Source organism: Pleurodeles waltl, chromosome 1_2 (genome assembly GCF_031143425.1).
Source record: "Pleurodeles waltl isolate 20211129_DDA chromosome 1_2, aPleWal1.hap1.20221129, whole genome shotgun sequence".
NCBI lineage: Eukaryota > Metazoa > Chordata > Amphibia > Caudata > Salamandridae > Pleurodeles > Pleurodeles waltl.
The window spans coordinates 117,145,727-117,162,554 of NC_090437.1; the positions used below are offsets into that span (position 1 = coordinate 117,145,727).

The following is a 16,828-nucleotide window of genomic DNA, read 5'->3' on the forward strand; positions in this document are numbered from 1 at the left end:
AATGTAGTAAATATCCTACTACATCTTTCGGAGATGCATGCAATGGTTGAATTTGATTATTATGACAGTAACAAACAAATCTTTTCCATTTACTTGCATAGCAGTGTCTAGTGGAAGGTTTTCTAGCTTGTTTTATGACCTCCATACACTCTTGAGTGAGGCCTAAGTGTCCAAATTCTAGGATTTCAGGAGCCAAATTGCTAGATTCAGCGATGCAGGGTTTGGATGCCTGATTTGTTGTTTGTGTTGTGTTAACAGATCTGGCCTGTTGGGTAGTTTGACATGAGGTACTACTGACAGGTCTAGTAGTGTCGTATACCAAGGTTGTCTTGCCCATGTTGGTGCTATTAGTATGAGTTTGAGTTTGTTTTGACTCAATCTGTTTACTAGATATGGAAGGAGAGGGAGAGGGGGAAAAGCGTACGCAAATATCCCTGACCAATTCATCCATAGAGCATTGCCTTGTGATTGCCGGTGTGGGTACCTGGATGCGAAGTTTTGGCATTTTGCGTTTTCTTTTGTTGCAAATAGATCTATTTGAGGTGTTCCCCAAATTTGGAAGTAAGTGTTTAGGATTTGGGGGTGAATTTCCCATTCGTGGACCTGTTGGTGATCCCGAGAGAGATTGTCTGCTAGCTGGTTCTGGATCCCTGGAATAAACTGTGCTATTAGGCGAATGTGGTTGTGAATTGCCCAATGCCATAATTTTTGTGTTAGGAGACACAACTGTGTCGAATGTGTCCCCCCCTGTTTGTTTAAATAATACATTGTCGTCATGTTGTCTGTCTGGACAAGAATGTATTTGTGGGTTATCATGGGTTGGAATGCTTTCAACGCTAGAAATACTGCTAACAGTTCTAGGTGATTTATATGAAACTTTCTTTGATGTACGTCCCATTGTCCTTGGATGCTGTGTTGATTGAGGTATGCTCCCCAGCCTGTCATGGAAGCATCTGTTGTTATCACACATTGTGGCACTGGGTCTTGGAAAGGCCGCCCTTTGTTTAAATTTGTACTGTTCCACCATAGAAGCGAGATGTATGTTTGGCGGTCTATCAACACCAGATCTAGAAGTTGACCCTGTGCATGTGACCATTGTGATGCTAGGCACTGTTGTAAGGGCCGCATGTGCAATCTTGCGTTTGGTACAATGGCTATGCATGAGGACATCATGCCTAGGAGTTTTAATACCATCTTTGCATGTATCTTTTGTGTTGGATACATGGCTTGTATCACTTTGTGAAAATTTTGAACCCTTTGTGGACTTGGAGTGGCTATCCCTTCTGTTGTGTTGATTGTCGCTCCTAAGTATTGCTGTGTTTGACACGGCAAAAGGTGTGACTTTGCATAGTTGATGGAGAAACCTAGCTTGTAAAGGGTTTGTATAACATAATCTGTGTGGTGTGAACACTTTGTTAGCGAGTTGGTCTTGATTAACCAATCGTCTAGGTACGGGAACACGTGTATTTGCTGCCTCCGGATATGTGCAGCTACTACTGCTAGACATTTTGTAAAGACTCTTGGCGCTGTTGTTATTCCGAATGGCAACACTTTGAATTGGTAATGTATTCCTTTGAATACGAACCTTAGGTATTTCCTGTGCGAGGGATGTATCGGTATATGGAAATACGCATCTTTTAGATCTAACGTTGTCATGTAGTCTTGCTGTTTCAGCAGTGGTATTACGTCTTGTAACGTGACCATGTGAAAGTGGTCTGATTTGATGTAGGTGTTTAGGGTTCTGAGATCTAATATTGGTCTCAGACTTTTGTCCTTTTTTGGTATTAGAAAGTACAGTGAGTAAACTCCTGTGTTCTTTTGTGGACTTGGTACTAATTCTATTGCGTCTTTTTGCAGTAATGCTTGAACTTCTAGTCCTAGAAGGTCTATATGCTGTTTTGACATATTGTGTTTTCTCGGTGGGACGTTTGGAGGGAGTTGGAGAAATTCTATGCAATAACCATGTTGGATAATTGCTAAGACCCAAGTGTCTGTTATTTCCTCCCAAGATTTGTAGAACTGGCTTAGTCTTCCCCCCACTGGTGTTGTGTGAAGGGGTTGTGTGACTTTTGAGTCACTGTTTATTTTGAGGGGTTTTGGGACCTTGACATTTTCCCCTGTTTCTTGGTAATTGGCCCCCTCTGTATTGGCCCCGAAAGCCTCCCCTTTGATATTGTCCCTGGTAAGTAGGTGGTCTGGTTTGTGAGGTGCTGGTTTCTGTGGCTTGACCTCGAAACCCTCCTCTGAAAGTTGTTTTGCGAAATGTGCCAAATGTGTCTCTGCCCTGCGGGGTATAGAGTGCGCCCATGGCTTTGGCTGTGTCGGTGTCCTTCTTTAATTTTTCAATTGCAGTGTCCACTTCCGGCCCAAACAATTGCTGTTCGTTAAACGGCATATTGAGCACTGCCTGTTGTATCTCAGGTTTGAAGCCAGATGTGCGCAGCCATGCGTGCCCTCCTTATCGTCACAGCAGTATTTATTGTTCTTGCAGCTGTATCTGCTGCATCCATAGAAGAACGTATCTGGTTGTTGGAGATATTTTGTCCCTCTTCAACCACTTGTGCTCGTTTCTGGAATTCTTTGGGGAGGTGCTCGATGAAATTCTGCATCTCGTCCCAATGGGCCCTGTCGTATCGCGCAAGGAGTGCTTGCGAGTTGGCGATGCGCCACTGATTTGCAGCTTGTGCTGCAACCCTTTTCCCAGCTGCATCAAACTTGCGGCTCTCCTTGTCCGGAGGTGGTGCGTCGCCTGATGTATGCGAGTTGGCTCTTTTACGAGCTGCTCCTACGACTACTGAATCTGGTGTCAGTTGTGATGTAATAAAAGCAGGGTCTGTGGGCGGTGCCTTGTATTTTTTCTCCACCCTTGGAGTTATTGCTCTGCTTTTAACTGGCTCCTTAAAAATCTGTTTAGCGTGCCTTAGCATTCCCGGGAGCAGAGGAAGGCTTTGATAATGGCTATGGGTGGAGGACAGGGTGTTAAAGAGGAAGTCATCCTCGATAGGCTCCGAATGTAGCGATACATTATGAAATTGGGCTGCCCTAGCTACCACCTGTGCATATGCTGTACTGTCCTCAGGTGGTGAGGGTTTAGTTGGGTACGCCTCTGGGCTATTGTCAGATACCGGAGCGTCAGAGGTCCCATGCATCCTGATCATCTTGGCTCATGGTGGTATGAGCTGGTGATTGTGGTGGAGTTTGTGCCGGTGATACATGAGTTGACGGTGGTGGAGTTACCTTCTTTACCACCTTTGCTTGTGGTGGCTTGTCTTGTTGCTGGAAGTCAAGTTTCCTTTTCCTTCTGATTGGGGGAAGAGTGCTGATCTTCCCTGTACCACTTTGGATAAAGATCCGCTTTTGCGTGTGATCTACTTCTGTTGTTTGTAATTCCTCCTCAAATCTGTGTCTTTTTAGTTGGGAGGACAGTGATTGTTCCTCTGAGTAGGAACTAGTTTTTGGTTCGGTTGCAGGGTGTTTAGTTTTTTTCAGCTCCGACGAGATCTTTCTTTTTTTCGGTGTCGTGCCCTCTCGGTGCCGACCATCTTCGGTGCCGCTGTCTCTGTGCCGAGCAGTTTCGGTGCCGCTGTCTCTGTGCCGAGCAGCTTCGGTGCCGCTATCTCGGTGTCGACCCTTTTCTGCACCACTCTCTCAGTCCCGAGATTGCTGCATGCCTGTGTCTCGACCTGAGTCGGACGACTTCGGCACCAGCTCGCCCTTTTTCGGTGCCTATGGACGGTCACCTACTTTATGGGTTAAGCCATGGCCTGTTCGCAGTGGCGTCCCATGGGCTTTCTCTGTTTTTTGTGTGATCTTTGTTTCGACGTCTTACTCACGGTTGGTTGTTCTTCGACGTCGAACTCTTCGGAGTCTGAATCGGGGATGGAGAATGTTCCTTCTTCCTCCTCCTCGAACCTTTGTTGTCCTGTCGGCGTGGACACCATCTGCAACCTCCTGGCTCTTCGGTCTCTGAGCGTTTTTCTCGACCGAAACGCACGACAGGCCTCACACGTCTCCTCCTTGTGCTCGGGGGACAGGCACAAGTTACAGACCAAATGTTGGTCTGTATAAGGATATTTACTGTGGCATTTAGGACAGAATCGGAACGGGGTCCGTTCCATCAGTCTCGATGTTGCACGCGGTCGGGCCGACCAGGCCCCGACGGGGGATCGAAAATACCACGAAGGGCTACCGGAGCTCTTTAAGGTTCGGTGTCGATTTGCCCTAACTATCCCGATACCGAACGAAACAATACCGACGAATTTTTCCGAGATTCTGACTAACTTTCCAACCCGAAACACGGAGCGAAAAGGAACACGTCCGAACCCGATGGCGGAAAAAAAACAATCTAAGATGGAGTCGACGCCCATGCGCAATGGAACCGAAGTGGGAGGAGTCCCTCGGTCTCGTGACTCGAAAAGACTTCTTCGAAGAAAAACAACTTGTAACACTCCGAGCCCAACACCAGACGGCGGACTATGCACAGCATGTGTATCTGCAGCTACACATGCCACCGAACATATATTTTCTTAGTTTACTTTAAGAACCACAGGTTCAATATTTACATTAAACACTTTAAATGTAAGGTACTCCACTTAGAAACTTTAGGAACTTTGAATGAAAACAATATCATGTACAGTCTTTGTAAAAATGGCAATAAGCTATTCTCAAAGTGGACAGAGTGCAAAAATCAACAGTTCCTGGGGGAGGTAAGTAAAGGTTAGATTAGGAGGTAAGTAAAACACTTACAAGTCTCAAAGTTGGGGCATAGGAAGCCCACCACTGGGGGTTCAAGGCAACCCCAAAGTTACCACACCAGCAGCTCAGGGCCGGTCAGGTGCAGAGGTCAAAGAGGTGCCCAAAACACATAGGCTTCTATGGAGAACAGGGGTGCCCCGGATCCAGTCTGCCAGCAGGTAAGTACCCGCGTCTTCGGTGGGCAGACCAGGGGTGTTTTGTAGGGCACTTGGGGGGGGTGAGGGGGGGGGGGGCACAAGAAGGCACAGAAAGTACACCCTCAGCGGCACAGGGGCGGCCGGGTGCAGTGTGCAAACAGGCGTTGGGTTTTGTATAGGCTTTACTGGAGGGACCCGAGGGTCACTCTAGCGGTGCAGGCAGACACGGGGGCTTCTCGGGACAGCCACCACCTGGGCAAGGCAGAGGGTCGCCTGGGGGTCACTCCTGCATCAAAGCTGCGGGTTCAGTGTTGGTTCCAGGCGTCGGGTCCCTTGTTACAGGCAGTCGCAGTCAGGGGGAGCCTCTGGATTCTCTCTGCAGGCGTTGCTGTGGGGTCTCGGGGGCCGTCTCTGGTTACTCACGGGCTCACAGTCGCCGGGGAGTCCTCCCTGAGGTGTTGGTTTTCTGCAGGTCAAGCCGGGGACATCAGGTGTAGAGTGTCCGGCAGGAAACTTGAAGTCCTTGAAAGTTGCTTCTTTGTTGCAAAGAAGTCACTGGTTTTGAACAGGGCCGCTGTTCACAGGAGTTTCTTGGTCCTGTAGTCCAGGGCAGTCCTCTAAGGCTTCAGAGGTTGCTGGTCCCTGTTGGATGCGTCGCTGGAGCAGGTTTTCGAAGTTTGAGACAGGCCGGTAGGGCTGGGGCCAAATCAGTTGTCGTCTTTCTCCTTCTCTGCAGGCTTGTAGGTCAGCAGTCCTGGTTTCTTAAGGTTGCAGGAATCTGATTTCCTGGGATCTGGGGAGCCCCTAAATACTGAGTTTAGGGGTGTGTTTAGGTCTGGGAGGGCAGTAGCCAATGACTACTGTCCTGGAGGGTGGCTACACCCTCTTTGTGCCTCCTCCCTGTGGGGAGGGGGGCACATCCCTAATTCTATTGGGGGAATCCTCCTTCTACAAGATGGAGGATTTCTAAAAGTAAGGGTCACCTCAGCTCAGGACACCTTAGGGGTTGTCCTGACTGGTGGGTAACTCCTCCTTGTTTTTCTCATTATCTTCTCCAGCTTTGCCGCTAAAAGTGGGGGCAGTGGCCGGAGGGGCGGGCATCGCCACTAGCTGGGATACCCTGGGGCGCTGTAAGAAAAGGGGTGAGCCTTTGAGGCTCGCCACCAGGTGTTACAGGTCCTGCAGGGGGAGGTGAGAAGCACCTCCACCCATGACAGGCTTTGTTCCTGGCCACAGAGTGACAAAGGCACTCTTCTCATGTGGCCAGCAACATGTCTGGTGTGTGGCAGGAACTGGTCAGCCTACACTAGAATTCCGGTAGGTATTCAGGGGGCATCTCTAAGATGCCATCTGGGGTGTATGTTACAATAAAATGCACACTGGCATCAGTGTGCATTTATTGTGCTGAGAAATTTGATACCAAACTTCCCAGTTTTCAGTGTAGCCATTATGGAACTGTGGAGGTCGTGTTTGACAAACTCCCACACCATATACTCTTATGGCTACCCTGCACTTACAATGTCTAAGGTTTTGCTTAAACACTGTAGGGCCATAGTGCTCCTGCACATATGCCCTCACCTGTGGTATAGTGCACCCTGCCTTAGGGCTGTAAGGCCTGCTAGAGGGGTGACTTACCTGTGCCACAGGCAGTGTGAGGTTGGCATGGCACTCTGAGGGGAGTGCCATGTCGACTTAGTCATTTTCTCCCCACCAGCACACAAGCTCTGAAGCAGTAAGTATGTGCTGAGTGAGGTGTCCCTAGGGTGGCATAAGACATGCTGCAGCCCTTAGAGACCTTCCCTGGCATCAGGGCCTTTGGTACCAGGGGTACCAGTTACAATGGACTTATCTGAGTGCCAGGGTTGTGCCAATTGTGGAGACAAAGGTACAGTTTAGGGAAAGAACACTGGTGCTGGGGCCTGGTTAGCAGGGTCCCAGCACACTTTCAAGTCATAACTTCGCATCAGCAAAGGCAAAAAGTTAGGGGGTAACCATGCCAAGGAGGCATTTCCTTTCAGTCGGCCTACGCAATTAGGTAGTGTTGACATTCTAGGAGTCGTTCTGCAAAACTTGTGCCCGGGCCGACTCCGCACCTCCCCAAATTTCCAGGATTTCAAGAATTGTATGTGGCCATTGTAGGAAAGTACCACCTTTGACATGCCCTCTGACCCCTTTAACACCCCTAAATCAAGTATTAAGAGACACCCCTGAACCTTGCCCCTCAGATTTCTGGCGACCTGAGAAGAAGGGCTGAAGAGCCGCACCACCAGAGAAGGCTCCGGACGGCAACTGACTTGGCCCCAGCCCTACTGGCCTGTCTGCAGCTACAAGACTCCTGCTACAAAAAGGCGACACATCCTACAGGACCAGCAGCCTTTACAAGCCCCCATAGGACTGACTGCCTGCTTACCAAAGGACCAAGATCTCCCGAGGACAGAAGCCCTATCCACAAAGAAACTTACAAGAAGGACTCCAAAACCTCCCCAGATCTGTGAGTCCTGCCCACTCGGAGTTTAATGTCCACAGCCTGTGTCCAGGTGGCCCACCGGTCCTGAAAGTTCTTCAGATGAGTCCAACCTCGAGAACACCCTGGGTTGACACCTCCTGACTAACACAACCATGCCTGCAGCCTAAATTCAGTGGACCCCCTCGATTGCGACTGGAACCGGAGCACCCCTGTTCTCCATAGGCGCCTATGTGTTTTGGGCACCTCTTTGCCCTCTGCAGCAGACTGGCCCTGAGCTGCTGATGTGTTAACTTTGAGGTTGCCTTGGACCCCCAACGGTGGGCTGCCTATGCCCCAGAACAGAGACTTGCAAGTGTTTCTTACCTCCTAATCTAACCTTTACTTAACTCCCCCAGGAACTGTTGATTTTTGCACAGTGTCCACTTTGAAAATAGCTTATTGCCATTTTTACCAAGACTGTACATAATATTGTTTTCATTCAAAGTTCCTAAAGTATCTAAGTCAAGTACCTTACATTTAAAGTATTAACTGTAAATCTTGAACCAGTGTGTTCCTCATTTATTGCCTGTGTGTGTACAACAAATGCTTAGTACTACCCTCTGATAAGCCTACTGCTCAACCACATTACCACAAAATAGAGCATTAGAATCTACTTTTGCCACTATCTTACCTCTAAGGGGAACCCTTGGACTCTGTGCACACTATTTCTTACTTTGAATTAGTATATACAAAGCCAACTTCCTACACCGACGGACAAGGAGAAGTCAAAAAGTGTTTCAACTTAGAATTTTTCTTGTGCTTCAATTTACCCGATCGCCCTGAGGACTTTGAATGGGATGCTAATTTCAGACTCCGTAACCAGTCCCTGGACCTTCTTTTTGATGGAGACTGAGCTGGACCGTCATCAGCTTTAGGGACCACTGTCTCAAAAGACTTCGGATGCATGGCCTGGCACTTGGAGCATGACTTCAGGTCGTGGTCAAGCTCTAAACACCAAAAACAAACGAGGTGCGGATCTGTATGGACATTGCCCGATGACAGGATCCCCTGAGCTTGAAACGTGTCTTCCTAGAAGACCAGTCAAAAACCGACTGAGGGGTAGCTCTCTTTGGATCAGTGTTGGCTGGCCTGGAAAGAAAAGAACTGACATCACCACGCTAGGTCGGCACCTATCAAGGACATGTGGCGTTATTTCCGGCAAACTAACAATTGACGCAGAGCCGATCGACGCCACCTACCGGCGTGCAGGGCTAAGTCTCACAAAGATCTTCTGGTTCTAGTCTGATCCCTGGGGGAGGTTCAAAGGTAAGGAATCTGCAGTCTGAAGTATTTATCAGATGCTTAGAGTGCACAGGGCAGTGGCTGAAAAGCCAGCTTAGCTACTTAATATGGCTTCTTCCACAATGGGTATAAAATAGAGTAATCTTCTAAAACTATATATAAGGGCACAGAGTGGAAGCGATCTTTAAAATAATGCAAGCTGTGAACCACCTTCGGATTATCTCGCTTAAGAGAAGGATCAATGGTCTAGTGGGTTAAGGTGCACAAGATTTATAAAATATCTTTTAGACTTGTTTTTAAATTAATATAGGCCTTTTTTCAAGGGTTCTATACTTTCACTGCCTCCACCTAAAAAGTTATTCAATTCAAATTGTTCTCTTCTAAGTGTGCCTAATCAAACCGCTTAACCCCTAAGCTACTAGGCACATTATGAAAAACGTAAAAGGGAATTATGGAGTCTACTAGCGAAAATGGGATTGCATTCCCTTATCTAAATCTTTAAGACTTTTCCAAAATACAGACAAACTGCAAAAGAAAAACCCACTGGTTTAATGAAATAGTCCCCCCGAATAGGAGCCCCACCAAAGGTTCTTGTAATGTTAACTATCTAGCCTTTCTCCAACTGTCAACTCAACGGACAACAGCTGTCACACGCAAACTGGAACACATGTTCTATTAGATGCTGCTATCAGGAAAATTAGTACAGTCAACAACCCAACTGGAACACAGCAGGGTTCCTAGGAGAGTATCCATTTTATTTTCTCCAGATGGCTAGAAAGAAAAAGAAGAAAAATGGTGGACTTTCTGGGAGATCGAATGAAGAGGAAGTCTTGTGTATGATACAAGACATTTATCAGACTGATTTTTATTTTTCCATTAAATGTTTCAGATCATCTCTTGCGCAAAAGGAAACATCATAATATAGGACTATTATGAAGCTTAAGAATACAGATGTATGTTAAAAATAATTTGACGAAAGCTGTTACACAATGATTGAGCAAAAAAGTGATGCCTTAACAGCCTCACACAACATTTAAACCATCATTCTGTAAACTTGGTCAACAATTACTTTCAGATGCATATTGAAGTGCACTACAAAAACCTGAAGCAAAAGGAATAGCAGTGTAGCGTGTACTTACCGATTTGGGTGCTCCTTGTTCTTAACATCTAGATATTTCAATGTGGCGATAAAGGACTGTGCCTGGAAACCCCTGGCAGTACCAGAAACAACAGGTGTATGACATATTGCACTGTCTGTGCCTATGGTGGCGATGTTACTTCTTAATGGTGTCCCCACATGTCCTGCCTTGTCAATTGCTTTTGCCACACAACGCACATGGAACCGTCGACTGAAGTAAATGCTGTCCAATACCTTGATAAAAATTAAGTAGACATATATAAGGCACTTTATATATGTTTGATGATTCTGTTGAAGAGACACATAGGGCCTGATTGTGACCTTGGTGGATGGGATTCTCCGTCAAAAATTTGACGGACATCCCACCCACCATTTAACAAGTACCATAGCAGATAATTGAACTTGTAATATGGCAGACAGGATATCAGTCACGTTTGTGACGGAGTATCCCATCTGCCAAACTCTTAGTCAGGCCCATAATGTATACATTTGTCACAAACTGTAAACTGATTCAACACTCTTAGTTGACTGCTACCCATTCTGCTTTGACCTGTTGAAATACGTGTGTCATCTAACTTACACAATATCGTCAGGTTGCTACTTTGCTCACACCAACTAATCACTACAGCAACCTACTGTATAAAAAGCCTGCTTGTGGCGGGGGCAAAGTACAATCTGCCTAAAATGTCACATTCCACATCCACTTCACTAGGAGTATCACCAGTCTTTTAAAAATGTTCCCAGGTGGAAGGCATGCCACCAGTGGAGACTTCTCCTGCTCCAAAACAGACTCCAAGTTCCAGAGTTAATTCCTTGAGAAGCTGCAGCCGGGTATCAGGTGGCTACCATCATGCCTGTCGCCATTAAAGTCTTGAGAGTGCAGTGGTAATGGAGCTGGCTGTCAGTTGGAAAAGTAAGGTTTCCTTAACATGCTTAGGAGCACTTCCAATGTTACAGGAGAACAGATATGGAGGCAGTGATAATGTACCCCTGCTTTGGGAGTACATTTCTAGCAAAAATACTTGGAGGTGGACATTTCACCAGTATTGGCACACTGAAGGAATTTCCAAAAGAGGATTTCTCCCAAAACGGTTTCTCCCTTACTAGGTGGCACCACTTTGGTTGAGAATTGTCCACTGCCATTGCGATAACTCTAAATTCCGTTTGTTTTCTTTTATTCTGATTCAAGACAACAAACACGTCCACATATTTAACAACATAGTCTTCTAACCATACACACGTTTTCCAGCATGTAGTCTATCAAACAAAGCCTCAAGACTATACTAGTAATTGATGTGCACTGCCTAAATGGCAAGTAACAAGAACTTTAAAAATGTCATGGTCACCAAGAACATCAATACGGGTATGGGTACGATATTGTTGATGACTGCAATACTGGATTATGTAAAACTACTATACTTTCCCAACACATACTGAATACAGTTTCTATGAGAGACCACTCATAACAGAGGTATTATCCACACACGGAAATATGAGGGACAATACATGTGAACAGGACGTTTGCTGTTCGAGTTGCCTGTACATTCCAAATTCCATAAAGGCCCATACAGCCACAGAACATCTGGGTACAATTGGCAGGTCTAAAGAACCAACTGTTCAAAATGATAATTCTCAATGTGTAGAGATCAACGAAGGAGACCTGAGAATTTGCAAAAAACAAGTACCTTTGAAAAATACAGTAACATCCAAGAAATGCAACTGTACCCTTCTATAGGAACTATCTTCTTTTTAAACTACCACCTCAATGGACAATATTCTCATTGGTATCTGAGTTTTACCGGTGCTGATATCCAAAGAATACAGGAATAAAACTTTGACCTCAGACAAATATACTTTAAACAAGCATAGGCAATGCTAACAGGTCTTGCCTTTGGACTGATTGGCTTTGTTAATGCCTTATGCAATACTGTACTGCATCAGCAAGATGCTGTGCAGCGTGGCCAAAAGAACAAGCATTGGTAAAGCCAATAGGTCTCATCTTTTTAATATTAACTTTTCCGCCAATGCCTTGCAGCAATGACTAAAGAAAAAAAAATGAAAAAAAGGCAAAAAAGCCAAGGTAGGGAAAATAATGCACAATTTGTGGGTGGAGGTAAGAGGGAGCAATGTGGAGCATATGAGGGGGTGGGTATTTTAGGGGGGAACCAGAGTACAAGGGAGAGCACAATCATATGCATTTTATAGGAGTTAGACACTAAACAATGCTAAAAACATGCTAAAAGAAAAAAGGTGCTGGCACAAAGCCCACTGTAAGTTTTGGTATGCTCCACAATAGGTGTTGCAACAAGTATCAACAACAGACATCAAGTTCTCTGGAGGCGGGCCCTAAAAACTATTGGAGACTTACATACAGGCAGACTTGAGCCAGTAGTAGTAGTAGTAGTAGTAGTAGTAGTAGATTGTCAGGAACATTTGCAATCCCCCTTATACACTTTCTCTTATCATAAACTGTTTGTGTTGTGTTGCACTTTCTTTTATTTAAATAATTTTTTTGCCAAACAGCTTTTCATTAATTACACGTAAAAATGACTACAAAATAACTAAGTACAAAACTATATATCAACCTAAAGTCATGAAGAACTAAACAGTGGACAGCAAGTGCTACTTATCTGCAAAAGGAAAGGTGAGATGGTGCAGGCAGACCCAAGAGAAATGGGGAAATTGGGGAAATTTCAACATTCTAGGGGCATGGCGCATGAAGTAATAGACGCACTCTTTAGTATAGGGGATCAAGACTGAAGATGATTCCGGAAAGCACACAATTTGATACACAGAAAGAAGGGAGAGAACGGAACGACATGCACATTTCTACGCAGTACAAAGGAAGCAAAAATTAAGACTAGCAGAAAAAATATAACCTTCCATGTGAGGCAAGAGGGCAGGAATACGAGTGTTTAACTCTAGGCTATTGATTAGCCTCGAGGCAGAATTGAAAACAGATCCAAGAGATTACAGCGAGAAGGAAGGAAGATTAGCTAAATGAAAGGAGCAAGGTTCAGTACTAGAGAATTTAGCACTAGAAAATGAAAGATAGGACCATATTTTATATATACTGAATACCCTGAATAAGTGAAATTCACAAATGTGGGCAATGTTAGTAATGTGAGTGTAGAAACAAAAGGCAGAGACCGATAATACCTAGGTTCTTAAATGAGGGAGACAGAGAGAAGAAAGCAAGGTAAACAGATGACTGAGAAAAGCAATCACAAGACAATAGATTAAATAACTTCAGGCTTACTTGAGTCATTCAGTTCTGAGCAGCGGAAATACGGGAATAAGTGTAAGAGAAAAAGAGTAACTTGAGAGCTTAACAGGCTGGTTAATCAGGCTGACTATATTGCACAAAAGGTGGAACTATTAATTAAAAAGGATGAGAGATGATTTCTGAAAAGACCATTTTAGTTTATCAGAGTAGTTCATGCTATGAACTGTTACCCCTACTTTCGTTATGAAGATATTGGTTCCCTTGAAGAATAACATGGCGTTCTAATACATACCTTATGTAACAGTGGTACTCGACTCATCCTGGAAAGGAAATAAGTGTGAAAACTTTGATATATTTGGAAAATGTCACTTACCCAGTGTACATCTGTTCGTGGCATGTTCCGCTGCAGATTCACATGCTATGCATAGGTCCTGCCATCTAGTTTTGGGCTCGGAGTGTTACAAGTTGTTTTACTTCGAAGAAGTGTTTTCGAGTCACAGGATCAAGTGACTCCTCCTCTTCGGCTCCATTGCGCATGGGCATCGACTCCATCTTAGATTATTTTCCCGCAGAGGGTAAGGTAGAAGAGAGACTTTGAAGAACAGAGATGTCCATGCAAATGGATTTGAAATTATACATATACATACATATATATATATATATATATATATATATATATATATATACACATATATACATATATACATATATACACATATATATATATATATATATATGGAAAATGTCACTTACCCAGTGTACATCTTTTCGTGGCATTAGTCGCTGCAGATTCACATGCTGTGCACATCCCGCCATCTGGTGTTGGGCTCGGAGTGTTACAAGTTGTTTTTCTTCGAAGAAGTCTTTTCGAGTCACGAGACCGAGGGACTCCTCCCATTTCGACTCCATTGCGCATGGGCGTCGACTCCATCTTAGATTGTTTTCCCCGCAGAGGGTGAGGTAGGAGTTGTGTATGCTAGGAATAGTGCCCATGCAATGGAGTGAATACGTATGTACATAATGTAGTTTAAAGTAATCATTTACAAATTTACAAATGTTCAAGATCAACTTCTAAACGGCTACAGGCTCCCGGGGAGGCGGGTGGGCGCATGTGAATCTGCGACTAATGCCACGAACAGATGTACACTGGGTAAGTGACATTTTCCGTTCGATGGCATGTGTAGCTGCAGATACACATGCTGTGCATAGACTAGTAAGCAGTTATCGCCCCAAAAGCGGTGGTTCAGCCTGTAGGAGTTGAAGTTGTTTGAAACAAAGTTCGTAGTACTGCTTGACCTACTGTGGCTTGTTGTGCTGTTAACACATCTACACAGTAGTGTTTGGTAAATGTATGAGGCGTAGACCATGTAGCTGCCTTACATATTTCAGTCATTGGAATATTTCCTAGAAAGGCCATGGTAGCACCTTTCTTTCTAGTTGAGTGTGCCTTTGGTGTAATAGGCAGTTCTCTTTTTGCTTTAAGATAGCAGGTTTGAATACACTTAACTATCCATCTAGCAATGCCTTGTTTAGAAATTGGATTTCCTGTATGAGGTTTTTTGAAAACAACAAATAATTGTTTTGTTTTCCGAATTAGTTTTGTTCTGTCAATGTAGTACATTAACGCTCTTTTGATGTCTAATGTATGTAGTGCTCTTTCCGCTACGGAATCTGGCTTTGGGAAGAACACTGGTAATTCCACTGTTTGATTCAAGTGGAACGGTGATATAACTTTTGGTAAAAATTTAGGATTTGTCCGTAGAACTACTTTGTTTGTGTATTTGAATAAATGGTTCTTGTATGGTAAATGCTTAAATCTCACTCACTCTTCTTAGAGATGTGATGGCAATTAAAAATGCCACTTTCCATGTTAAGTATTGCATTTCACAAGAGTGCATGGGCTCAAAAGGTGGACCCATGAGTCGTGTTAAGACAATGTTGAGGTTCCATGAAGGAACTGTTGGTGTTCTTGGTGGTATAATTCTTTTTAGGCCTTCCATAAATGCTTTTATGACTGGCTTCCTAAATAGTGAAGTTGAGTGCGTAATATGCCGGTAAGCTGAAATTGCGGTCAGATGTATTTTTATGGATGTAAAAGCTAGCTTTGACTTTTGCAAATGTAGTAAGTATCCTACGATGTCTTTGGCAGATGCGTGTAAGGGTTGAATTTGATTATTATGGTAGTAATAAACAAATCTTTTCCACTTATTTGCATAGCAATGTCTAGTGGTAGGTTTTCTAGCTTGTTTTATGACCTCCATACATTCTTGTGTGAGGTCTAGGTGTCTGAATTCTAAGACTTCAGGAGCCAAATGGCTAGATTCAGCGATGCTGGATTCGGATGTCTGATTTGTTGTTTGTGTTGTGTTAACAGATCTGGTCTGTTTGGTAGTTTGACATGAGGCACTACTGAGAGGTCTAGTAGTGTTGTGTACCACGGTTGTCTCGCCCATGTTGGCGCTATTAGTATGAGTTTGAGTTTGTTTTGACTCAATTTGTTTACTAGATATGGAAGGAGTGGGAGAGGGGGAAAAGCGTAAGCAAATATCCCTGACCAGCTCATCCATAATGCATTGCCCTGAGACTGATCTTGTGGGAACCTGGATGCGAAGTTTTGGCATTTTGTGTTTTCTTTTGTTGCAAATAGATCTATTTGTGGTGTTCCCCAATTTTGGAAGTAAGTGTTTAGTATTTGTGGGTGTATCTCCCATTCGTGGATCTGTTGGTGATCCAGAGAGAGATTGTCTGCTAGCTGGTTCTGAATTCCTGGAATAAATTGTGCTATTAGGCGAATGTGGTTGTGAATCGCCCAATGCCATATTTTCTGTGCCAGGAGACACAACTGTGTTGAGTGTGTCCCTCCCTGTTTGTTTAGGTAATACATTGTTGTCATGTTGTCTGTTTTGACAAGAATGTGTTTGTGGCTTATTATGGGTTGAAAAGCTTTCAGCGCTAGAAATACTGCTAATAGTTCTAAGTGATTTATGTGAAACTGTTTTTGCTGATTGTCCCATTGTCCCTGGATGCTGTGTTGATTGAGGTGTGCTCCCCACCCTATCATGGAGGCATCTGTTGTTATTATGTATTGTGGCACTGGGTCTTGAAAAGGTCGCCCTTGGTTTAAATTTATACTGTTCCACCATTGAAGCGAGGTGTATGTTTGGCGGTCTATCAACACCAGATCTATAAGTTGACCCTGTGCTTGTGACCATTGTGACGCTAGGCACTGTTGTCAGGGCCTCATGTGTAACCTTGCGTTTGGGACAATGGCTATGCATGAGGACATCATGCCTAGTAGTTTCATTACCTTTTTGACTTGTATCTTTTGTTTTGGATACATGTCCTGTATTACATTGTGAAAAACCTGAACCCTTTGTGGGCTTGGAGTGGCAATCCCTTTTGCTGTGTTGATTGTCGCTCCTAAGTATTGCTGTGTTTGACACGGCAGAAGGTGTGACTTTGTGTAGTTGATTGAGAAACCTAACTTGTGTAGGGTTTCTATGACGTACTTTGTGTGTTGTGAACACTGCTGTAGCGTGCTGGTTTTGATTAACCAATCGTCTAGGTATGGAAATACATGTATTTGCTGCCTTCTGATATGTGCAGCTACTACTGCCAGGCATTTTGTAAAAACTCTTGGCGCAGTTGTTATTCCGAACGGCAACACTTTGAATTGGTAATGTATCCCTTGGAATACAAACCTTAAGTATTTTCTGTGTGAAGGATGTATCGGTATATGGAAATATGCATCCTTTAGGTCTAGTGTTGTCATGTAGTCTTGTTGTTTGAGCAGTGGGATTACGTCCTGTAATGTCACCATGTGA

The 16,828-nt window shown here is 44.4% G+C and overlaps 1 protein-coding gene across 1 annotated transcript in view; it reads right to left on the reverse strand.

Annotated features, from left to right (window-relative positions):
* The window catches only part of FRAS1 (Fraser extracellular matrix complex subunit 1), a 1,443,020-nt gene that overhangs the window by 709,932 nt on the left and 716,260 nt on the right, over window positions 1-16,828 (reverse strand). The window contains exon 15 of the mRNA XM_069205798.1: window positions 9,780-10,012. Within this exon, the coding sequence (XP_069061899.1) occupies window positions 9,780-10,012 (233 nt within the window). The remainder of the gene's footprint in view (window positions 1-9,779; window positions 10,013-16,828) is intronic.